The 26,264-nt window shown below is 37.5% G+C and overlaps 1 protein-coding gene across 1 annotated transcript; it reads right to left on the bottom strand.

Moving 5' to 3' along the window:
• Positions 1 to 646: 646 nt before the first annotated feature.
• Positions 647 to 25,561, bottom strand: XIAP (X-linked inhibitor of apoptosis). The gene is made up of 7 exons (XM_032196482.1): positions 25,508 to 25,561; positions 10,318 to 11,224; positions 8,767 to 8,866; positions 6,906 to 6,984; positions 6,232 to 6,265; positions 4,823 to 5,023; positions 647 to 3,366 (listed from the first exon to the last, which is right to left on the bottom strand). The coding sequence occupies exons 2-7, from the start codon at positions 11,189 to 11,191 to the stop codon at positions 3,173 to 3,175; spliced, it is 1,482 nt and encodes a 493-aa protein (XP_032052373.1). The 5' UTR covers positions 11,192 to 11,224; positions 25,508 to 25,561; the 3' UTR covers positions 647 to 3,172.
• Between the last annotated feature and the right edge of the window lie 703 nt (positions 25,562 to 26,264).

Below are 26,264 nucleotides of genomic sequence, written 5' to 3'. Positions count from 1 at the left end.
ATCATAATATAATAATAATGTAATATAGTAATACAGATTAGTATTACATTTTAACACGAAGCATTTTGTATTATTTACTAGGAAAGCAAACAGATTAAGCAATATCCATTTCACTTTTGAAGATATTGTGCCTTATTTCTATTTTTTTTCTTGAACAGTTTGCATACTAACATCCCAATTCACCTCCTTGCCATGATTAAAATTTATGAGGATTCTAAATAACGCTGGGTCAATCTCTTTCCCAGGTATGGTTTTGGCTAGTCCTCATGCCAAATTTTGCAGCCTATAAGCTAGATCCAGCTCATCCAGATAGTCTCTCTCACATGACTTAGTTAGGTAACAAACTTAACATAGTTTGCAACATTAACTAAAGAAGCTATTTCAGGCAAAATACACCAGCTCACATGCACTTACCTCTCTTTAGTTTCCTGTGAAAGTTAACAAAAACCTTCCGTGGAAGTGAATGTGGGAGCTATAAACAAGCCTGCCAGAACAGCCAACCTTTATTTGTCTCAGAAAGCCCTGTATGTATGAGTTCTCAAATGCTAAGCTTTTCAAAATAGACACAAAGCAAAAATAAAACCTTTCTTACCAGAATGACATACCTATTTTTTCCCGGAAGAGAAATATGACTCCAAGTGCTGAGTTCTTTATGAAGTTCTAGTCATATATTCCTAAGAATTGAATTCTAATTTATTACAAAAATTAGCTAATTGAATTCATTTTAAAATCAACAGTCTTTAACTCATACAAAACATGGATTACTTCCTCTCAAAATATCATCCTTACTAATACATATTATTTGGGAACAGTTGAGTTACAAACCAAAAATGCAGCAGAAAGCAACCTTCTATTATGACATCTTTTGCATGTAAGAATCAAACATGCTACTCCAGGAACAACTGGATTGCACTTTATTTAAAATATTCACAAAATTGTACCAGAACATGTCAGTTCTATGAAATCTCATATAATCATAGCAAATATCTAACAAAAAATAGAGACATTATGTTTCTGTGTCTTGGATTTAAAACTCGTATCATATTTAAAAAACTATATTTTGTATAAAGTATCATTAATTGAATATATTACTCAGTGTGTACAACTCCAAGATAAAATTTCTATGTACACAGAACATATTAGTACATCCACAAAATAAGGAAGTCACATAATTGGAGTGACTGTAAGCCAGCTGTACTTAAAATATCAGCAGTAAAGTGAGTTAGGATAACGGTAAATGTTAGAAATATGAGAAAAAAGAACATTGAACTTCTTTGTGTACATGGGGCAATTTTACAGTAAGACCGCTCCTGTAGTAATGAAGGGCTTGAGGTATGTAAGATCTCCTTCATTTCTGAAGAGTTCTCTTTTAAGGTATGAACTTGATATACAGAGGAATTTTTTGAGAAAAACAGAAGGCTACAAGCAGTTTACTAAGGCCACTTATATACAGCTAAAACAGGAACTGTTTATCAGAACAGACAAACTTACAGAGTAGCAGTACCACATGTAAGGTGAAATATTTGAGCAGCTGGTTTACAGTCTCTGAATTATGTCACAACCATACTTACAGAAAGAAGACAACATTTTCAATCACAAGTTATGTTTTCAAGAAGCTAAAACCTGAGATGATACATATAATATCTGAATTTCAAAAATTAGTATACACCAATTTTTATCAAGTGCCTGATTCTTCATACAACTGTATTGGCATAAACTTCAGTTAGAGAGTCCTACCAAAATGAAGCAAAGGAATGATCACATAAATAAAGCTTTGTGTTCCTTAGGCTTTGCCAAACTAGGTCTATGAACTGAACTTACAGAAGATTTATTTACCTTTCAATATTGGAGTTTACAGAAAAAAATCAATTAAGAAAATTTTTTAAAAATTTAAATACACATAGTTTGTCAGCAGAAAAATCTAAATACTGCCATATGATTACATCCTGGGATTAATTGCACTTTTTTATGTTTGTAAGTAGCATATAAAATGAACTTCAGAATGAATGTTCTGATTAACATCACGATTAACATCAGTTAAAATTTGTCTTTTGTTAGTCATAGCTACACAGAGGCAATTACGATATTTTTGAAGTTCAAAGTAGTTTCAAAAGGGTCCATTAATTGTGAGGGTGTTGCTAACTTGTCAATCAAGAAAGAAAATAGAAGAAAATCAGAAATATTCAGAGCTATTTCTATGTGTTGCATATGTTTGTTTAGCCTGTTAATGATTATTTGGAGACTGCTTACAGAAGCTTAGAAGTGTAAACATGAATGACAAGAAGATAGACATCCTTCAGAGGCAATTGTAGCTAGAAAAAAATGACAGAATTCAGTATAGCAAACCTGTTCTTACTGATGTTATGGGAATCTAACTCTTTAGATGAGCAAGTGACAAGAATAAAAATAGCAGACATGATATTTTAACTGATTTTTTTTTTTTTAAAACCAGTAACATTAGATTAGTAGGGGATAAGATAAATGGTAGCATCTAACGAATCAGAAAGTACTGTAATCCCCAGAAAATAAATTCAGACATTTGAATATTCAAAGTAACAACATGAAAACTGTTTTAAAGCAATTTGTTTCCTCTGATTAGACTGTTTTTATCCTTGATTCTGCAAGAAGTTAACCAGCTCTATTTTTGATAAATGAGAGCTGAGCAAATGACAATTAGCAGAAACAGACTACAAATATATATAAAAAAAATATATATTTTTTACTCTGTATGACTTGGCTGATTTGTTAGTGGGGGAAAATGCAGCATCACTACTGCTCCATCAGAACACTCAGTTTTCCTATTCCATTTCATGAAAGAATATATATATTTAACTCATGTATTTGTTACATTAATAGAAGTGAGAACACTCAAATAGAAGATCTGAGAATACAGGAAGTCATCTAAGGTTGCAACTTTGAAGTAAAAACAAAAAATGTAAGTAGTGCAATGTAAAGGCAGTTGAACATGAGTGTTATAAACAAAAATTAGCAGCTTCTGACAGTCAACTCCTATTTCCAAGCATTGATAAAAACTTTATTGCTTACATTATTGCTAAAGTGAGATGCTCCATAAATAGGTGTGCTAGACTGCTGAAAACCCAACCATCTGTTATCACGTTATACATATTTAAAGAAATAAAGCAGGAAACAGTTGCATCTACAGTGCTGTACGCTAATACATAAAAATTTTCTGTCTTTTTAGAATATTTGTACAACACAAAGGACATACATTAACTGCTTCAGCACATTCCTTACAAGCAACTAGGTGGCCACAGGGAATGAGGACTACTGATATGTCTTTAGCCATACAGATTTTACAAAGCTTTTCTTCCTGCAAGCGCCTTAACTTCTCTTCCATACTGAGATCTAAGGAAAATAAACACATAGAAAAGAAGTTAACATACTTTAATAGCATCTATATCTAATTTTTCCACTCTTCACAGAAGGACAAGGCTCTCTTCATATGATTTAAAGGTCACACCTTTAAAAAGCAAAAATAAATTTACATGACAGGAAGCCAAACTGTAACACAGAATCCTTTCTACACACACACACACACACACCACCTCCAGGGCCAATGCAGGGAAAGTAGCTATACACGTATTTGCTATATTTTGAATTGGAAATATACACTGAATCTAAACAGTGCATATTCCAATCAGGAACCTTTCTTTGCAAAGATTTCCCATGAATGGCTTTCCCAAAATCTATAAAGAAGGTGAAAGAAAGGTTCACTGATACTGGTTAAGTAATTTGGATTTTGTTTTCTTAGCAAGTTTCCTCAATTAGAAGAATGAGGATAAAATTTCCTTCCCTATCTCTGTCTAGAGAAATGCCCATACTTAAAAGCTTAAATAATTGTAATCTAGAAAGAATCCACTTTGCATTGTACATTAACTCTGGATTTTACAGAATGCCCCATTTGAAAATGCACAATTCAAAGGACTTCCCCTACCACTTCAGAAAAATTCCCCACAATCAGTCACAAAAAAAAAAAAAGTTTATCTTCATCACAAGTTCTTTATCTGAATAACATCTATGAAAAATCTTATTAAAAAGAGTGGGTTAATAACATCCCTGCCTATCATGCCAACCAGATGGTCTTTTCCCTCCCTATGAATTCACCCATATGCTTGTCTTTAAACTACAAGTCTCTTGAGTCAGAAATCTCATTTCTGGTCTATTTGTGGAGTGTACCACAACGGCTTTCTGACCATGATCTGCATGTCTCAGCATAGCTGGGACACAAATAATTGTAAAGAAACACCACCTAGAAGTACGCTTTTCCTTACTTGCCAAGAAGAAAAATGCTTCTATCCGGTGCTGTTAGTACTAATGCTAACTTTGTATCTGAAAAGTCTTAACAGTGGAGTATTTATTTTAATTTTGTGTATACTGAATATTTGACAGAACATTGATGTGTCTATTTCAGTTTGCCACTAGAGTCCCCACATCTAGAGTTATCCTTGCCTTTTTATTTTGGTCACAGTATTTTTGTCTTTTTAGTTAACGTATCAATTTTCCCAGCAGGATGCTAGACTATTTCAATACTATACAGTTTTGTGGTATTAATACAACTCAATTTATTTTGTAGATGATATTTCTAGATGCTACTAACCTCAAATATTTTTTTTTATCACCCCCTTGTTCATCTTTTTTAATGTCCAAAAATACTGTCTTGAATTTTAAGTCATAATACTCTAACTACTCTAAGTAAGACTGGGTCTGAGGATAGATAGATAGATAATAATAGGATCTATTTCATAGGCTAAAGACCTGATATGAGAATACACACATTGGTTTTACAATTTAATAAGTTCACCTTGGTCAAGTGGGTTTTCATTTGGTATTTCTTCCTTTAGATTTTCTTTCTGAGCACTTATTAAGTCTGCTACCAGATCCTCAACAGATGTATAGCTTGCTCCAGACATCTGCAATTTCTTTTGCATAATGCTCTTAATCTCAGACAAACTGAAACCCATGTGTATGGCATTTTGTACCAAATGATTCTGTAAGTGATCATCTAAAACAAGAAAAAAAAAAAAACACAAGAGTGAGACTGAGTATCTGACAGTATTCACAATAGTTCTCTAAGACACCTTTGCAAATACTTAGAAAAACAAACAAAAAAAACTATAAAATTTTGCTAGTTCTAGGAATTGCATTGTAATAACACTGAAAATTTCAGAGTTGAGTTCTTCAACCCTACCTTTCCTAGACTCTCTTCACCTATTTATAACAAAATTACTCCTATGTTTGCTATTCAGATCTACTACTTCAACAGTGTCAATGTAATTTCTAAAATCAAATGTCTTATATAACTAATATCACAAATTCCATAACTGAATGTTAGCTGAAATTCATCAGAAATCCCAAGGCACAATAAACACCTAAGTATTTGTTAATATTACATTAACTGTAATTCAGTTCAGGGAAGAAAAAGAATCATATATTAGACCTCCCCCTTCCTCTTTTTCAATATTATTGTATGAATAGGTTTGTTAGCAGTGTGACTTATTTCCAACCCTTCTTTTAAATGTAAAAGACTAATTTCTTCTTTACTTCACATGATTATTCAAAGAGCAAAATTCTTAATTTCCTCTCATAAAAGAGCAGTATGAGAGATTTCTAAAATAGGTTTTGTGTAAGCACTCTTAATAGCAACAGCTATCATTCCCTGTCATGATGCTGTCTTCCTACTATTCCTTTAACTATCTTGTGGTTTTATTCCTTTATATTTGTGAGAAACATTGCAGGAATATCTAATAATTGAAAATGTAACAAGCTATTTAAGCTTTCTTAGCTTTCTATTCCTTGCCATTCAACAGTCAAACTCTCCCTGCTTCATTGAAAAGCAACGATTGTTTAATTTCAGCATTCTCTAATTCATCCCATAACACTACTAATTAAATACTTGATGCATACTTCCTAGATAGAAAAATAAGACTGCACCCTATCGGTACTTTCATGGTTTACTACCTCTTCTTTACAATATTTTCCTATCATGATTCAAGTTCCTCCAGGGAAAATAAACCTCACCGTGCAGTTGTTTAGAAGCAATGGAGCAGTGGAAGAATATCACCCAACATCTTGCCTGTCATTTGTTATCGAAAAATTGTCAACTTTGAAATTAACCATTTCCTTTATTATCCATGAAAATATGGATAGTCCAAAATAGTTTTTGTTATTTTTATACCTTATTATAAAATGGTTGTTTTAATAAATAGATACCTTTAGGAAGTACTGTCACTTCAGCAGCTTCTATCTAAAAAAAAGTAATATAAAGATGACAAAATTATACTTCTGAAATTGGCAGAGGGAAACCTACATAGTTACAAGACATGAAATAGCTATTTGCTCTTGGTTATTTTATTGCGTAAAACTTTAATCTGTTCTCAATAATGACAAAGGGATCCTCATATTGTTATGCTTTGCATATTGTTTTAAATTTTCATTTTAACACTTCTTAGCAATGGTAAGATTTATATAGTTCTTAGTCTATCAAAGAATTCTAAAATAACATCAGATTTACTTTTTAGTGACTATAGAATTTATCAATGCCCTACCAACAAGAAAATAAGATATCTACTACACTTCAATCATGAAATTATTCATAAGCCATTGATTCCCAGGCTACAAAAAGTAGTGTTTGTTTAGTATCAAATATACAACACACAAAAGGTACCCTACCTCTGATCCATAATGTAATTAGGAAGAACTGTGAGATATAAATCCCAAATAACAGAACCCAAAATATACCTCGATGTTTTTCACGTTTTGCTAATGAATGAAGCAGCAGGAAGACTATAAATTACACAGATGAGAAGAGCAACCGTAAGAAAATTATGTTGTTATTGTTTTTTATTTTAACAAAATGGTATTTGATTAATAAGCAAGGCACTTACTGTTGAATCCCTACATCCACCTCCTAAGTGAACATTATTTATAAATTCTAGTCCCTTTTCCTCTCTCACGAACCTGCACCTATAAACAAAAATATTTAGTTTTAACATAACTACACAAGCAGCAAACAACAGTTGATTATGTAGCATTGGAAAGGTTCAACAGAATTCCTACATCACACGGAATGCTTGCTTCTTGAATCTCTAGATGTTTAATCAACATCAGTAATACCTTCGCATTTCTAGAAACATCTTAACCATTTCAGCAATACTTCCATGTTTTTGGTGAAACAGAAAGCTAAAGAGTTGTTGGCCAGGCCATCTGACACCACAAGTTTATAAAAGTTAGGACTCCAATGTGTAACTAACATTATATTAAAATGATGTTTCTTTTAGTCTTTAGTAAGCACAGAAAAACAGCCCCTGGTAAGGCAGGTGCCTTGTTTTCCAACCAGTCCTAGCCACTGGGCACAGCTTTTACTTATGAGAAGATATAGAAAACGCTGTAACTTCTCCCAAGTAGTTCTCTACCTTCAGCAGTTCATGGACATACATAGCATGTTGTGAGACTCAAACACTGCCACTGAAGTGGATGTGTAAACAAAAACTCCATATATAACTTTTATTGATCTGAGAGGAGATAATTAAATTAGGTATAATTTAAGGAAACAATTTCACAACAAAGAAAATTACAACAAAGCCAAACCCATATGAGGAGTGAAACATAGCAGCAAGAAAATGTATCTTTTAATCATTTACTACAGCAAGCCCAAAACTAGGAATTGTATGCTTTCAATTTGGAGAGACTAATATTTAAAAGATGCCTGTATGGGAAATGGGAAAAAAAGATCAGCTACTGCATTAACTTAAACGTTCCAGAGGATCTTCCACTGCAGAAGATGAGTTTGGCAGCTAACACACAAAAGATAGGTATCTTTCACCTTTTTATACAAGTAGCTTACACTTTGTACTTAGACAGCATTTACCCACCTGTAAGAAACAATGAGTCATTCCTTCTTTCTGTAAAAGGGATTTTAGAAAATAGGCAGCCTTCTAAACACCACTTACAGGTTTAGAATCCTCAATCCTTGACAATTATGCAGAATTATGCAGAAATCTATCTTGAATTCAATACCATAACTAATTTCTTCAGGTTTGTTTGCACCATGACTAAATTAGCCATTTTGTACCCTGACTTAAATTAAAAACTTTGGCAGGTATCAAGCTCTTAAAATAACAATTAGAATATATTGCTTGGATAATGAGGAAATAATCAGATATGTATTCACAAAACTTCACAATTATGCTAGCTGAGATGTCAGAACTCCAGACACAAGTCTTCTCTTCCCTTTAATAATCCCTACAATCAAGCTAACATGCATATAATACTGACAGAGTTTCAGAAAGTAAAATTTCATGGCAGACTTTCAGTCTGATCACTTCTGATGACTTAGCTGTGCCCTCAACCTCTTGAGATTTAGTTCTTTCCCCACCCACTTTAGAATAAGTCCTTCTACCTCTCAAAGATGACGTATTAATATCCTCTTCTGAGGCTTACAGTATAACACTAAAGTATATCTGGATCATTATGCACATAACAGCAAGATTATAGAAGGTAAAACAGATGGAATAACAGAAATGAGAACCACAAAGTATAAAACGTGGAAGATAACAATACGTTGGTGCCTACATGACAAAAACGAAGGAAGAGGAGGAGAGCAACTAGAAAACGAAATTATGTTCATAAATACATCAAGCCATACCGAATTTCTGAAATTTTTATTTGTATGCTCTGTTATAAAGACATAATATACTATAAATAAGACTTAGATATGCCACAAGAGAACAGCAAAATATAACTTACCCGGGAAACCATTTGGCATGTTGATCCCATGGGTCTTCATTTTCCTTCCATTCTTGCAGTCCTCCACCACAGTGGAAACACACAACATGATCACCATTACCTTAGGAAATACATGAGGATAAAGTTAGTACTAGGCCTACAAAAAAGTATGTGAGTTCTCAGATAAAATTCTATGTTATTAAGGAGATAAAACCAGAAACAAACAAACAACAAAAAAAAGTATTTGTAATACTGATTAGTAATTGCAACTGGAAAAAAAAATCAAATTTGAAGGAGGACATAGTAAGTATGATCTGAAACAAACATTCAGGAAAAAACTTGAGCTTAAAAAATACAAAACATGAGTCATATAAAATGTTTCTGAATTCCATTTTAGCATGTAATTATACAAATAAAAAGAAAATGCTAAAAATAAAGACTACATGCTACATAAAGACTAAATGCTACAATTAAAGACTGCAACAGAAACTGCTTAGGTAGTGTGGTGATTGAAATGAAACGAAGTAGGGATACTGTTTTCTGCAGCATTAAACCCTTCTTAATCCCCATGAAACACAGAAGTCACTTTAAAAGCTCTCTGGTCTGCCAAACTCCCCTTTTAGGGTACCTCCACAGTACAGATTTCTCTTGGCTATGCTAAGCTAGTTATTTTTAGGAATTCAAGATGAAATTAATAAAAACAATTCTAATGGGTACAAATATTGCCCATATATCACCCACATAAGAATATATCAACAGTTTCATTTATGGCCACAAGCAAAACAAATGGTATCAGATTAAAGAGCTCTTCTGGGAGCTACCAAGATAGAAGCCAATTATGATCAGAGGAAGAAGTTACCCTGGATAATCCTCCTTTTCTTTGTGACCTAATAATAGCACAGCATCTCTCAGTGAAGAATTTCAAAGAGCTTTATCTGCACCATGCAATTCAATCTAATAAGGAATTATTTGCCTTCTCCAGCTTGGGAAACCAATGCCCAAAGATATCAGAGCCTCATCCAAGTTATACACTACATTTATAAGAGTAAAAACTCTGCCAGTAGTCATTGTCTTCAAAAAGCTTTTACTGTAGGTCATAATGGCATTGGCTTGTTTTGGGTGTCCAGATGCTATGATAATGGGAACACATTAACTAATTAAAATTGCAGATAACCTGGATTGCCTTGTTCATAGGCTTGTGTATGAACCACAAGCTTGCTCATTAAACCTGAGGTCACTACCTGAAAGACAGCACTTCATATTAAAAAAAATTAACTTTAATAATTGTCATTGTGAAAGATAGATTAACAAAGTTTTAGACAACAAGGAAAATTTATTTTGGTATCTTACTGCTAGAAAAACAGTGATAAGTTTGTATTTTGCTAAAAAAAATAAATAATTGATTTTACATATATCATTTTATATAAGAACTACAAAAATTAATTTACAGAGCAGAGTAAAATGAATTTCAACGCAACTAAAATTCTGGCAAATCATTTTTTTCGTAATAAAGTACTTTTCCAATTAAAATGCATTTGTAAGAGATATTAGCCATTTTAAGGTCTGTCTTACCTATGCTATAGAACCCAGCTTCAGCAAGTTGTTCTTTGTTAACAGGGTATATCCAATTTAAAAAGGTTTGTATCCGTCTTTCATATTCTGCCATGGATGGATTCCTCGGATGCTGTTCATCATTTAGACCATTTCTTCCCAGCTCAGCAGGAATAGATTCACTTGGAACATTTCCAACATCCCGGCCCAGAACAAAATAGCATCTGGGATAATGCCTCTTGTGTTCTGACCATGCTCTGTCACTAGGTTCCCAGTTTTTCAGTTTTCCACCACAACAAAAACATGCTACTTGATCACCAACACCTGTGTAATAGAGTCCAGCACTAGCCAATTCCTTTGGTGCCAACAGGCCATAGGAGGGCCAGTTGTGAAAAGACTTCAACCTTGCCTCTTCACTGCACATAGCAGGGTTTTTAGGATACAAAATATCCGACATATCCACAACCTGCCTAGTTCTCAACAGGTAGTCTGCCTCCAGTTCAGGCGAGTCATCCAGAGCAGGCAAGAGCACCGAATTGCTGCTGCCATTTTCAGCTCTATGCTGGTAGTTCTGGGCAAGAGGACGCAGATCATTCTCCAAAAAAGTAGACTCTGTAATAAATTTGCAGTTTGGGGAAAGGTTTTTGTGTCTCTCAACTGCAGAATCCCCAGGCTGCCATCCTTCGATAGTCACGTGGCAACTGAAGCACTTCACTTTACAGCCTTCGCCTGTATAAACAAAGCCAGCTTGTGCCAGAGCTGATGCTGAAACCAGACAATCAAGTGGAAATTCAGCAAAGCTTCCTAGTCGGTGGTGTTCTTGGGCCCAGTCCTGGTCATAGTCAGTGCCTGGAGTGGCGTGAGGCTCAGAGTTACCTGGGCCATTACACGTCATTTCTTCATGTGCAGGGTTCCTCTTTCAGATTTCCTAAATGAAGCACACAGATGTTAATTTCAGACAGAAGAATCCATGGTACACATTTGCAAGCCTGGAAAGAGGCTAAATTAAACTAGCTATCCTTTAAATATACAAAGAATGCCTCTTCCTGTTCCCCCCACTTCACCCTTGCCTGCTAAACCAAAAATAAAACTAAAGCCAGGAAGATCATAAAGTTTTACAGGAATGAATCATAAAACCTGACCAATAAAAATTTGTCTGCAATGTATTCGAGTTTATGCATTTATAAATTTAAAACAATGTTCTTTAAAAAAAAAAAAAAAAAAGAAAAAAAATTTCAAGAATGAAATTAATTTAAATATTTAACAAAAGCTCTGGGCAAAAACTCTGCCAAAAACTTCCAAACCCAAAATATGAAGTTACTGAATGTGATGTAGTAAATCAAAGCCAGACGTGCAAGATTTTACAGTCCAGTTTCGCAGCACAACTATCTTTGTTTCCCCGGTACTAATGTCACAACCACCTGTCCATTACAGATTGGCATCAACTGGTAAATCCATCATCAGAAAGAAAAAAAAATAACCACTGGACTTCCGTTTATGTTTTTAAGACATACTTCTCAGTTTTCCTTTTAGTAAAATATCTGAGTAAATTAATTCAGATGTTTCACTGGCCACTTATTAACATGCTTTGCTGTCCTTTCAGCTCAGTTTCTTGCCCTACACAGGATTAGTGCTGGTGCCCAGCACACTGCTTCTTTTTGTGCCTGGCCAGCAGAAGCACAAGAGGTTCCTGTATCTCTGCCACCACCCCAACTTTTGCCTTCCCTGCCCTCCTCAAGGGAACCAGCCTCTCTCCCTACCACTGGTCCCACTCCTACCTCTGCCTATGCTTTTCTTGTGTGAGCACCCCAGGCCCCACTGTACCAGGTGGGTGCTAAAAGTGCTCAAACGAGCCCCTTCTGGATTAGAGAACGCAACTCCACATACAAAGCCCAAGCAATCACAACCTACTTAATCCGTCTTGGGATGAAGGAGTACAGTCAATATTAATCTCTTGTCCTAACAAGTGCAGTGATATGATTATTTAGAAAACCTCATGTAAAACACAGGCTACAGTTGACAGATAACTCAAGCTTACTCCTTTGCTAAGTGGTAAATTGAATTACTACAAGAGCGCTCAAACTTCATAGCACAAGGCAGTAATTCAGCAATTAGCAAGAAAAAATGGAAGAACAAAACGTATTTATTTAACCAAGTGCCATTCTCTACATGAGTCCTGTAATATATCCTATTTCCCATCCACAGCTTTACAAGGCAGGCCACCATGCAAGAATTTAACACTCATAGTGCTGCTATGGAGCACAGGTATTTTTTTTATTTTCCTGGTCAGTCTCAATCAGTTTGTCAGCAGTGGTTGGAAAATAGAACTACACTGCATTTATTATTCTGAAAAGAAGTTTCATTGAATGGAAGGAAATTTCACTTATTTCTGATATATTGCTCTTCAAAACCGTATATATGGTGATTAGAAGCAGTACTGCTCATATAAAGAACTCAGTGTAAATCATGAGGCAAAAATTACATAAAACCTTCTGTTAAAATTGTATTCAGGATTTGGGATCTTTAGGCTTGTGGACAAAAAGCCTCTTCTGTTTGAGCCTCAAGGTTAAGAGCTTGCACTAATGTAAACAGCTGATACACAAAAAAACATACATGTTCCATGGTTCTTAATTAACTACACCATTCATAGCAATAACATAGCTAATTCATGACATTATCTTGTAGGTAGAAAGATACAAGATGTATCTAACAGCTACGTCATCTGTGGTGCCCTCTCCTATTCTGCCAGGAATATTTGAGCTTATGTATGTTGGACAAGCTGATAGCCATTTTGGCAAGGCAATGAAGTCCTTAAAGTTCAGCATCATGAAAACTGGTGACTAGGAAAGGGAAAAGATACCATCAGCAGCAAGACAAAGCCAATATATAGAAAATCACATTACGTTTGAGAACTATTACTTAAGTCTATCGTTTCAAATAATAAAGAGCTTCACTGCAAAAGCCACGTAACAGAACAAAACATCTAAAGCATTTACATCCTGTCAAAATTTGATAGACAGAGACGCTTCAGCATGTGCTTGACCGGTCAATCCTGCTCAGGGAGAAGCACAAAAGAAAAGGTGGGGTATAGGGAAGAGGCTTGTTCAACCTCACTCATGCCAAAATGATTGCATAGGGGATCAACAAAGTAGTAGGGGGATGAGAGAAAATACTACTCTGAAGTTACAGAGAGAGTACACGACCTGCCACACCAAAGGCCTAGTTGACAGAACTGGGTAGACCTTAAGAACAGATGACAAGGACTTGAGAAAGAAACCACCCAGCCCAGCCACACTCCAGAGGACACAAATACATTCCCGAGAGAGACAAAGAAGTTAGAATACAGGTAAGTATTACACGAGCACAGGGAGGCATTCCATGTAAGCATTCCACGTTAAAACTTCCCTGGTACGCACTGGCAAACAGCTTCATCTTCCACAGGGGACAATCCCACTTACTTTGGAGAGGACCCTGAAACCTACCAACTGTAATGAAAAATTCAGGTGCTACATTAATTTAGCTGTTTTTCCTCTGTAAGACCCTTAAGCTCAAGGAAGTGGTAAATCTTCAAGGTCATGTAAGCGGTTTTATCCTCATTTCGACAAGTGCTGCCAGATACAGAGCACAGTGAGACAGAACAACCCTTTTCAGTCCAAGTCAGATGCAAACTTGGTGAATTGTAGTCCCTCAACTTACACAATATGAAGTCTGCAAAATACTTCGGAAAAATATAATTTTACCAAGCTAGATGCTAATCCTAAAAAGGCTTAAGGATATGTTTAACTTTATTTACTACCAGCCATGCCGTCAAAGCCAAGAGATGCCTTTTATCTATCTATCTTTTATCTTTTTATCTATCTTTTATCTATGCTTATTTTTATTCCTGTAAGCGCGTGCTGGACTTAGAGCACGGCCAGGAAACAAGTCACAGCTTTAGTTCTTCTCTCAGAGGATGTACTAATATTTGCAGTGCCAAACACACACACTGCTTTGCTAGCAGCATCCACTGAACTCCATGAGGAAAAAAACTCTCATTACTCTACAACAGAAAATGACACATCTTATGGATAAAATAGTACCGCATTTATTTTAAACATTCCAAAAATATCCCTACCAATAATCTTTGCAATAAACCAACCACAAATTCTGAGGTCAATTCCTCTTTTAGCTGTTCCACAAAAATAAACATGGGACACGCCAAGTCACATTCAGTGGTCAAAGGACACTTCTCTTCCTCAAATGGCCACAAAGCCACCAGTGATTTGAAACAGCACTGAGAGATCACAGGTGAGCACAGAAGCAGAAGCCAAGCTAGCATCCAGCCCTGGCAATTCACACTAGAAGTGGTCCTGTCCCTGAAGCAGATCCTCTTTCACACCTGGTGCACTCCACTCCGTCCATTCGAGACAAACTACTCCAAGTAAGCATCCACCTAACTTGTTACTGGTAGGATTTCATTAATACAAAGCAATAGGATGAGTTGGCATTGCAAAATTAGGGGTTCCTGCTCCAGTGTGGCTTACCTGCAGGTGACAGCCGCCTATGGGTACCTGTGCCCCTGCTAGCAGGGAGCAGCCTACCCCCAGGTAGCCAAGTTCAGGAAAGGGTGCCACATTTCTTGGTCTGAACATTGTTCTGCAGCCTGACGTAAAGCACTGGGGCTCCACATTATTTCCATCAGTTCCAGGGCTGCCTGGAATAAGCTGGGACCAGCCCACAGCAGGTCTGGACTGCCCCCTTGCCCGCAGTACCTCCACAGCTCTCTGCTTCTTGTGTTAGGCAAAAACATGTTCATCAAAGAAATGCCATCAAAGACTTTAGCTCAATGCAACACCCTTCTTGAGAGCTTCATTTGCTCAAAGAAAAGCATTTGTTTCAGACAGTCTAAAAAAAAGAGAAACTTGTACTAGAACAATGCTGAAAACATCTAAAAACCAGGAGGCCTTTATCTGCTCAAGAGCTTTGTTCTCAGTTCTCATTCCCCGACACCTGCAGTAACACCACCTATAGCTGTTGTACAGTCAGTGCAGATGTTTCAATTATATCTGTTTGTATAATACCAGATTTAGCAAGAAGAGGCAAAACCTTTTTCAAATTTCAGACAGGGGTGGGGAAAATCACCATGCATTGCAGGATCACCGCCTTGCTTGCCGAAATGACAAAGCTCATTAACCACTAAGTAGGGTGAGAAAACGTGACGTTGGTGAGCTGGCATGCTTGCTTTGTGCAGCCACGGAGACGTGACTGGTTCCAAGCACCAACTCGAATTATTTCTTAAAGGCAGTTTGCAACTAGTGTAGTAACACCTGACGTTACACTGAATCATACTGTGCTTCTCTGCTTTAGCTTAGCAAATTCAGAAGTAGGTATTGAATAAATTGCATTGACTGACCTAGAAATCTGACCTATATGTTTGTTTGGACTTCCAAAGGGCAAAAATCAGTAATTACATGTAGTAATATGAGAATGGTCATGATACACACTACTAATAAAGAAACCTACTTTTATAATAACAAGTTTAAAGGTTCGTGTTTATTTCCTTTTAAAAATCTTATTCTGAAATCTTCTAGGACTGTTTCTGTAAAGATCTCAAATGACCTTAAGGGACTCTCATCTTTATTACTACACTGTGTTCATACAACGATTTGTAGTACCCAAACAGCCTGAGCTGCACACTCATTTTTCTTATCTTCATGCCTACAAGACTTCCCATAATGTGGCAAACAAAGCCTACTCATGCCCTTCAGATTCCTTCTCAAAATCGATCTTGAAAAGACAAACACATGTGCTTTCCATGTATGAATAGCAGCCTTTCTTTTTACTTAACTTACATAAAAACCAGCTCAGAAACAATAAAAAAAAAAACACAAAACACGACTCTTACCCTATAAAAATTTTTATATAACAAATTGCATACATACTTTAAAACCAGAACAGAGCTTCTCCATCTCTTTTGGATCTGTTGATACAAACTGAGGCAAATCACAATGTGCTCATTCTCTGTCATTCGCCCACCCTCACTTTAGCAAAAGGGGAGGGGACAGACAGAGGCTCAAGTCTGACATCCCAAGAATTTACTGGAGACACGAAGATCCCCCTTGGTTCCTTCTTTGTTCCTTATGTCAGATGGGTGACCTCACACTACAATGATGAGTAGGACATGGGAAGTTAAAAAATAGTTAAGAGACACAATTTCCTGTGCCTCCATTTCTCATAAGCTACCAACATGTTCTAAGCAGCACTTCAGAGGTTGTACTGGTAGAATTTGAAGAACTGATGTTTTACCACAACTCATCTGAAAGTTTTTCATTCTTAAAAAAGAGAAGTCTAGTATATCATGTGTCTAGTCTAGTATATTATATATAGTATATAATGTCTAGTATAGTATATTATACATAGTATATAAAAATAGAAGTCTAGTGTATTCATATGCATGGATAAAAATAAAAAATACATCAAAGTGCATTAGGTTTGAACTTCATTACGACATGCATGCACTGCTCACACTAAGTTGTTATTTTTTATTAGCTACATGTGGTACTTCACCAAAGCGATCAGAGCAAATACTGTATCTTGAGTGAGGCCCGACTTCTCCAGTACCCTCTGATTCATGCTTATGCTTCATAGGCAAGCCTGGGTCCTGCAGCCCATCTCTGGACTTTCAATGAACCTCAACCCCCTGCCCTCAACCCCATCAGAAAATTAAAGACACCTCATTTACATATATATTTAATAAGATGGAAGTTCTGAAAATTTTGATTTCAAGTAATTGGCAAACATTTATTTTTTAGAGAACTTATTTTAAGGAAGATTTCTTTTTCAGGACGTTTATAAGCACATTTTCTCCTCTTCTCCTGAAATAACATCACCTTTAAAAAAATATGGGTTATAGAACTCAAAACATCATGTAGGTGGTACATCTCATATGTGACAGACTCTCCTTGCAGAAATAACAGCATGAGCTTTGAACTATTATATAAATTGGCTTTTATTTGTTTTATTTCACTTACTCTGTTGATCCTCTTGGTGCTTCCTGGAAAGCTGTGTGTTTGAATTATATTTAAGGAATTGAGAAGGAAACACATGCAAAGAGGGGAGCAAGAAGATCAAAGACTAAACTGAAAAAGTAGATGTTACAATGGGATTATATTTACTTAACTGAGATGTTCTTTTCCAGCTTTATCACTTCAGCTGTGAGTACATTTAATTAACTGTAAATGCTAAGCAAAACCAAACAAACAGAACTACCTCAAATTCTGCGCCACCCTCTACCGCGATGGAAATCACAGGACAAGGCTTTTCAGGATGGTAACAACACCATCTGAAGCAGTAGAAAAACTCCTCTATGTACTATGCTGAAGGTTATAACAATCAAGGTAAAATGACTGGAAATAAACGTTAGGGCAAAACCAATAAACGTATATATAATGAATTTATTCTTTAGAATGTTGAAATTAATGACTCTGTTCTTTCAAACACTGTTTTCTAGAGTGCTGTGAGTACTTCAATATTTATTTACCTTTTTTAACATAAGAAGTAAAGTCATGTCCTCAACATGGGGAGAATCACAATATTTGTCCACCACATTTGGGTTCTCTAGAGATAAGCAACCTCTCTTGATCCCCATGACCCAAACAGTGTTGAAAGCACATGCTGAAAGAACAGTTAGCACTCAGAGAAGGTCCAGTTGTCTTATATGAAACAATTGCTTCAAATCCTATCAGCTGCATTGCACCACTTTGAGCTCCCAGAGCAAAAAGAGGCAGCCACTGTGCTCGAAGCCTCCCAAAGGACATCTCAATTCAGCAAGGCCAAAAGCAGGACAAGCCCTCTGCAGGTATCGGCTAGCCTGAACAATGCTCCATCGTCATGGAGCCCTTTCCATTTGACATCCCCTCTAAACATCAGCATTTGACATCTCTCAGGACAGTTTTATCTAAAAGAAAACTACATTAATGTATTATTCTGTGGACGTACTGCTTTAAATACAGCAGTACTACTCGAAATACAACATTAATTATTTCTGTTTCAAACACCTGTTAAAATCAACTGCTCAAAGCATAAAGTTACAACTAGACTGTTGCTTAAAAATAATATTTCTACACAGGTCTTGTAACAGCTGCCTTATGTATTACATGGAACAACGATTATAAACAAAAACTTGCTACATACAACTCGAAACTATTAACTGCAAAAGAAAAAAAGAAATTTTCAAACAGTTTCTGGCTGAGAAACGTAAATTAATAACAAGCAGACAACTAGCATGCATACATAAAGCTTTACAACATATACCAGCTGTAGATTGAAGTTCAGAGAGGAAGTTATTTAAGCCTCTTGACACATATTTAATTAATTGCATATTAGTTATAAGTAGAAGGTCCAGAAATTTTAAACTTAGTTTTCACTTATATAGCCCAGGAGATTTTTTATATATATATATATATATATGTATGTATGTATGTATGTATGTAATATATATACACACACACACACATATATATAAACTACTATTGAAGCATTAAGTATCTTGCATGTGCAAGTAAACAAAGCCTATTTTAGCCTGAAAGCTTTCAAGTAGCTGAGCCAAGTTTAATATCTGCAGGTATTCGTCATATGACACCTTCCACTTTCAAGTTAAAGTACCATTTAATACAGTCCATTGATTAAGCTTCAGATGAAAAAGCACAGACAAATGTTTAAAACAAAGATATTACCTTATTTAAAATACAAAACTGCACACTTTGGCTTTGCAAGTCAAATATTTTCAATTCAAGTTTAAGAACATAAACAGGTATGATTTTATGCAAGAATATGACACCACCACATCACCCAGGACTGCAATGCTTCAGGGAAGCACAGAACATGCTTTTCTCTTTCACTGTATTTTACCAGCCATGATTTCCATCCTTAATCCTGCAACAGATTGACATTACAAGGAATTATTTTTAAGTCCTCTCCTTCCACATGGCAAGCACGGTTGTAACCTTCAGGTCAGAAATACACTTGCACAGCCTGGTGCTCCTGACCAAAGGGTACATTCAACACCCAGCTCCTACTACTTGACACGCTCACTGTGAGAGCGATGTTAGTGTTTATTGTTGACTGAAGTCTGAAATGTGAGAGTGGTGCACCAAGTAAATACCAGACAGGACACATCGTACCAGCTGACACACAGACTGTTCATGTGTCACTTCATGGAATTTCACTGTGTGTCTGCTCAGCTGCAATTAGATCAAGGAAGACACATGCTACTAACTTACACCTACAAGGCCTAATAACAAAGGAAATTTTAAAAGCCTTTACAAACCTCAGCACATTTATATCTAAGTATTAAATAATTACTTATTAAATAATTACTATCTAGCCATTAAATAAAATACTGCCTGGAGAAGGTTGTGGGTTTATTTGTTTTTAAATAAAGAGGGCATATCTACACTATGCTCTTTGATCTGGCACCAAATCCTGCATAAATGCATCAGCTCAGCTTACTGTGTTTGGTTCTCGAACCAGTCCTACTTAGCTTCCCGTCAAGGTTTACCACCGTAAGAAGTCAGTCAGCCGCTCAAGGTTACAGGAGGCGATTAGATCTTTCTAAGTCTGGACTCCAGTCATGAGGATTTTTACACTCTCCATCGATCTTAGAAACAAATATAACCAGGCCAATAGAAGCACACTGTTTTGAGAAGGATTTTCACCAATATTTTTCTACATGAAGAAGTCACATGTGTACAGAGCAGTACAATAAACAAGAAGAATGGATTCACGGCAGTGCTTTCAGTAGATGAGTGAGACAAATTTGCATTTGCCAAAGGCACAGGAAAAAAATCACATTTGCCAACTTGCAAAATAATGACTTGCGAAGAATTTTAGCTCTATGTATAAGAAAAGAGTAAATATCAGCCGCTACAGAAAATACTGGCATGTTGCGGCCTAAGTATGAGGTCTTACAGAGGCATCAGAAGTAGTCAAACATAAGACATAACCGCCTAGAGCTGTTAATGATTGTACCAAGGCAGAGGAAGGAATGAAGGTCTGGAAACCTTACCAGTGCATATTACACAGTAAAGTGCAAGAGAGGTGCTGGCATCTTTAGTTTGGGAAACCTATCCAAAGCAGAAATTTGGATCCGACATTTGCTGCCCCTGAAATGCATTGCCTACAGATGACAGTACCTAAAAATAAGGTAGGTTAGGAGAAGGGGAAAAAAAATCACCAAAAAAAACCTCCTACCAAAACCCAAACCTCAAGCATACTGAGTGTGAGACAGAGAGACTATGGGTAAAAGTAGAAAAGCGCTAACACCAAGAGCAAAAAACCCCAAATAATCCTCCAGCAAAACAAAAGAATATTAAAAAGGAAGAAGCAAATCCTGGCAGTCTCAAATTTCTCTGGCAGTTCCAGTTGGATGAAAGTTTTATATGTGGCATAAGCATGAACATTATGAAATATTGTTCAAGAAATGCTCTTGTAAATCCTATCCAAGTCTATACATGATACAGCTATCAATTTTTAATTACAAGGTCACTTAGAATTGTACCATTTCAGCTTAATGAGATTCTGTTAAGTGTTCTTTCCAGGCAAACCATAGGGAAATAATAAATTCAGCATTTTTGGATTTTCTCCCTACTGGAAAACTAGTCTGTTAGTCTTTCTATCTTGTTTCCACAAACCCTAATGACAACTTCATTTTCCTAAATATTTTACCATTCCCCCTCTTGTAAAGGGCTTCTTCCACAAATCAATGTGACAACAATTCCAGTTTTTGTAATAGGACAAAACTGTTACATAGGGAAAACAAAAACTTTTTTTTTCCAAAATATTCTTTTTATATTGTACATACACTTTAGAAGTAAAATTGATGGGATATAAAATCTACATTTTATATAATTTTTGTTTTAATTTCAGAACATTTAGCTCGTTAACTGCTGTATTATTCACAGAAATTTGATTTAGCTACAAGTTCTGCACCAGGAAATTGCAACTAAACTTCCAGAATCTTCCCCTTTAATAGAGAAGAGCTTGGCAGTTGTATTTGATACAAACTGAAATTACTTTAATCTATGAAACCAACACCAACAATTAGGGGGCTGGCTTGGTTTTTTTTTTTGTTTGTTTGTTTTTTAATCAATCTTCCCTAAATCAATACAATGACCATTAGCAGCCTCCAAGTTGTGTCAGAAAAGGTGCAGTCCTTTTCAAACCTACCCTAAGAGTCCTCAAGGAAAAGGATATACATACCTGAGCCACAACAGAGCAACTTTAAGAAGCAAATAAGCAAGCTGTGCAGTTTTGTCCCCATGCAGTTCCAGCCCTAAGAGTGGAAATGACAAGCTGCTTTTGTCAACTTAGAAGCAGCTGAGTTAAACACAGAGAAAAAAAAATAAGTCTGGGATTATGAAGTGTGTTAGTATAGAAATGTAACCTCTGAAAGCTGAGCTACTGCTCTTTTGGTTAAGAAACCAAATTATCCAGTCAACAGGAATACATTAAATAAATATGGAAGAGCATAAACTTCCAAGCAGAAACTGCAGTGCCCTGGGATGGATGCAGCTCCCTTCTTGAGCATGATCTGTGCTCCAGGTTGCAGCATCACAAGCTTTTACTGCTTTGCTACAAATTATTTAAACTCATAATTGAAGGAAAAGACTGAAAAAAGAGAGCAGCTTTCATCAAGGAGGCGTATTAAGATGTGACTTTAGCTGAAATAACGTGATTAATGCCACAGCAAACCCACTGAGTCTTCCAGATCATAAGGAAAGAAAGTGTAGCAGGAGGGAAGTGCAGTGAGCCTGGGACCTCCTACAGCACAGGAGGGCAGGCAGCTCGGGCTTAGGCTCACAAACCAACAGCATCGCGATTCTTCCTGGCATCACCAGTGGAAACATTTCACCATTACTGCATGCGGGGCCGTACACACATATGTGCATACACTCACACAGCCCTCATCGTGTAAGTTGGAATCTCTCTCAAATTATCCTCTGTACTTTCATGGGAGGTTTGTTAGGAAGGTGGGATGACTTGGGGATTCATTCTAATACCATACCAAAAGTGAAATATGAAAATTGCACCTGTTGAAAACACTCAGCTTACCATTGTATTTAACAAGAAACTGTTCATAACACAGACAGGGAAGGACTGTGGACTACAAGATACGTGCCACTTCATTTTACATTTTATGTAACAGAAGTAACACTACTTGCTGAGGATGGCTTCTCAACTTCGGGAAAAGATCCCATCAAGCAGGTTTTAAAATAGAACCTGCTCTCTAGTAAAGAAGATTTTTGGATAGTCATCAAGTCCAAAATTAACACAGGAGGCACACAAGTTCTCTTGTAACAATCTTCAGTTGTACTCATACAGTATTACAATTCCCATTTCTATAAAAGGAAGTGTTCCCAAAATTAGCTGTGCAGAAACTCATCCCATGAACTGAACTTCTGTCCCTTCCTCTCCTGCTCAGAAGCACAGCAGCACACAGAGGGGGCAAACTTCTGATTGCTGGTATCAACTCAATAACCAATCAAGGATAGAAAAGGCAATAATTCTGTAGCATTGTTTGGGCTGTTCAAAATCATCAGCAACTAGTCCTAAGGATTCCTAGTCCTGAAGGACAACCCAGTTCAGGCTTTGTGATGTCTCCTTCAGTCTTCACATACCTTCAGCCTTCCTGCACAACTACATATTTGAACCAGAGGGGGAGAAAAATCTGCTTCTGGAGACTGACTTTCAACAGTCACATTTGGAGTATTCTGGCTTACAACTCCCCAGGACAGACTACTTGTTAGACAAAATAAAAAGCTGCAGGAGACTGTTAACTCCTGATACAAAAAAAATAAAATGGAAATGGTACAATACATACAATAGCATCCCCCTATGAAATTAGTACCCAATCATCAATCAAGTTTAGCAATACATTAATCAAAGCAGATACTAGTTGCACCTCTACTATGTACCAATCTTTACAACAAATTCCAATATTTACATTCTTGCTTCTAGAAATACAAAGGTTGAAAATTTTCCTTTCTATATAACCTTCAGCATAGTTTAAGAAGGCTATGATTCAAATAAATCATTTCACAATTACATGTTTGGGGCAAGAAATCCAAGTTAAAATACATTTTAAAATTGAGAGAATCAAAGGTAAGGGAAAGTGTGAAATGCAGTTGTTTTGCTGAAAGTAGCAAGGGTTGTAAGACTAGAGAAACTCCAAAAGATGCAAAGAAGATAAAACAAAATCCTGGAAATAAAAATTAGAGGACAGCAAAAAGAAGAAAGCCTGTAAGCAAGCAGAAAAAGATCTAATGATCCAGCCCTCTCTTCTCCCTCAGAGTTCTGCATCAGACTATAAACTGAATTTTCTGAAACTCTTCAGCTCCCTGCAGCTGCCTTGCCCACCCGGGCAGGACTGCATCAGGCACAGAATTGCTATCATGGGTACGCAGAGGCCTGCAACAAAATCCATCTTTGTAATTCAGAAACTTAGATATGAACACACATTTTCTAACTGCTCTGATAACAAACGCAAGTCTGCCTCATATCAGCTGGAGCAGTCAAAAAGAAACCAAGAAAACCCCACGCCCACATCAGAATTCTTTCACTTTTGCTGCTGGTTACAAAGGGCAAGGTCAGAAGAGGTACAGGATTATCATTAACTCACTTCCTCGCCCTTCTCGACCAACAAGTAGCTGCCCGGTTTTCTAGGGACAGAAGTCAGATGTTCTTAAAAGGGTCCCACAGAAAACTGCAAGGTAGCAAAACAGCTTAAGAAAATGAAAAATATCCAAATAAGAACTTAATTAACAAATCCACCACATGAAAACCCACCTTTTGAAGACTGAGTTTGTCTTCTCTGTTGTTCAGTGAATTCATAATACAGAATCATTAAGTTAATGTATATCCTACATGACTTTGTTAAGGTTTTAGATAAAAAGAATTTGACATTTTGTTTGATTAAAAATAAGTGATTTTTTTTTTTTTCCTTTAGTTGTCTGCTTTTCATTCCAAACTGGCTTAGTGTAAGATCTTATAGTTTCTGGCTGTTCACTTAAGAAATAACACCTTCATGTAACTATATGAAGTACTAAAATCATGTAAGATTGCAATAATGAAAACCTCATCAACGTGGATATGGAAAGATATCTAAAAGCAGCTTCAAGAGCAAATGCAGCCTTTAGCAAATGCAGCCTAACAAGATAGTTAAAAAGCACAGAAATTATCAAGACCAAAATTAGGTCTTACACCCAATGATACAGTTCCTATCAGGAAGACAGAAGCCTCAGATAGACAATAGTACAGAAATAGAAGTACACCAAATATTAAAAAAGAAATATATCAGCATAAATAAACAACCATTAGGCAAAAGAGAACTGCTTGAACTGGATTGAATTACAACTGAAAGAGTGACCTGAGAGAACAAATACTCTTACTGTAGAAACCTTTAATAAAACTGCATTTTTATTTGAAAGCAGCAGAAAAAACATTCTTGAAATGGGTATTAAACTAAAAAAAAAAAAAAAAAAAAAAAAAAAAAAGAAGTAGGGAAGGAGAGACAAAGTTCAAAAGAACCCATAAAGATTGGAAAAGCATATGCTAGCATAAGAAATGTTTATGTTAGTTAGTTATGTGAAGAAAACACAGTATTCTATTCTATGCAGAGGGAAATCACTTGCGGATGTTGCACCTTATCGTTCATGTTAGCTCTCCCAAAAGGTGCTATATCAGGCCGCGGTGTGACAGGCTGCCCTGCCCCTGCTCTGTTAACTCACGGCCTCCCTTCTTTCTGCGAAAACGCAACCCAGGGCCAGCAGGCCCCGTGTGCCCACAAGGTCCCGGCGGCTGAGCACTCCAACAAACCCAGAGGTTCCAGCAGGAAGGGAACAGCCTCGGGTACGGTCACCTCGGGCGCTGCTGACACTGAATTTCCACCAAACACCACTGCAAGGGCGATATCCCCCAGGCCCCCGCTGCACCTCCACCATGGAACCTCCGCAGGGATCCTCGCGCGGAGGCCGGCGGCACCAGAGACGGGAGCTCCCGGCCCGGCTCCGTGCTCAAGGCGATGGGGGTGCGCCCGTTCCCCTGGCAACGCCTCCCCGGCCCGGCCCGGCCCGGCCCGACCTGGCAGCCACTCCCGCTAACCCCTCAAGCCCCCCGGCCCCCGGGGACCAAGCGCCCCCGCCCCGGCGCCGCGGAGGCACCGCCGCCGACTCACCGAGCCGCGGCCCCTCCTCACCCGCCCCGGCTGCGGGAAGCGCCCGGCTCCCAGCGCACGCCGACAAAATGGCGGCTCCCAGCATGCCCCGGGCTCCCCTCAGTGGCTCGGGGCCGGAGGGCAGCGGCGCCCCCCGGCGGGCCGGGGTGGGACGAGGCGGGACGGCGCCCGCCGGCGGATGGCGGCACCCAGTGGTAGCAGCGCGTCAACCCCATTCCCTACCGGTTCCCCCGGCTCTCTGCGCCCCCTGCCCGAGCTACAGCCCTGAAACACATGGAAGCGGAGCGGGCGGGGGTCGCCAGCCCACAGGACGGGCAGCAGGACTTTGCGGTGAGGTGCTGACATGGTTCTGCACAGACCTCGGCTCAAAGTACGGGTTATTCACCCCGAAATCCGTAGGTCTTTCTCAGCCGGCTGCGTAAGGGCACTGTGAAAACATCTGCCAGATGCTGGTCGTTTTGGTATCCACTGAAGATGAGAGGTGACCATACTTCTCACTGCAGAGTGCACTGTGTTACAACTACATCTTAATCTTCGCTATTAAAAAAGTTCTTACTAAGTTTGCCAGGAATATGCCTTCCCCTCCACCCAACCCTCCCCCCCGCCCCCCCCCCCAACTGTGTTTTCACTAGCTATTAAACCTGTTAAATTTCACACGTTTGGACTCAAATATCCCAAGTCAGACAGAAACCTCAAGCTATTGTCTTTGGTAGCTGTAGCCAAAATCATTTGTCCATTTGCATGACTAAGTTCTTTT

The sequence above is a fragment of the Aythya fuligula genome, chromosome 13 (genome assembly GCF_009819795.1).
Source record: "Aythya fuligula isolate bAytFul2 chromosome 13, bAytFul2.pri, whole genome shotgun sequence".
Lineage (NCBI taxonomy): Eukaryota > Metazoa > Chordata > Aves > Anseriformes > Anatidae > Aythya > Aythya fuligula.
Note: the sequence above shows the minus strand (reverse complement) of the source record. Positions and strands in the feature narration are given on the sequence as shown.

Excerpts from the sequence above, each read along its gene's own strand:
- XIAP (XM_032196482.1), bottom strand. The coding sequence starts at position 11,191 with ATGACGTGTAATGGCCCAGGTAACTCTGAGCCTCACGCCACTCCAGGC. Across the intron at positions 8,867-10,317 it reads AGCTGGGTTCTATAGCATAG|GTAATGGTGATCATGTTGTG; the intron begins GTAAGACAGACC and ends GTATTTCCTAAG. Across the intron at positions 5,024-6,231 it reads AGTGACAGTACTTCCTAAAG|ATGATCACTTACAGAATCAT; the intron begins GTATCTATTTAT and ends TTCTTGTTTTAG.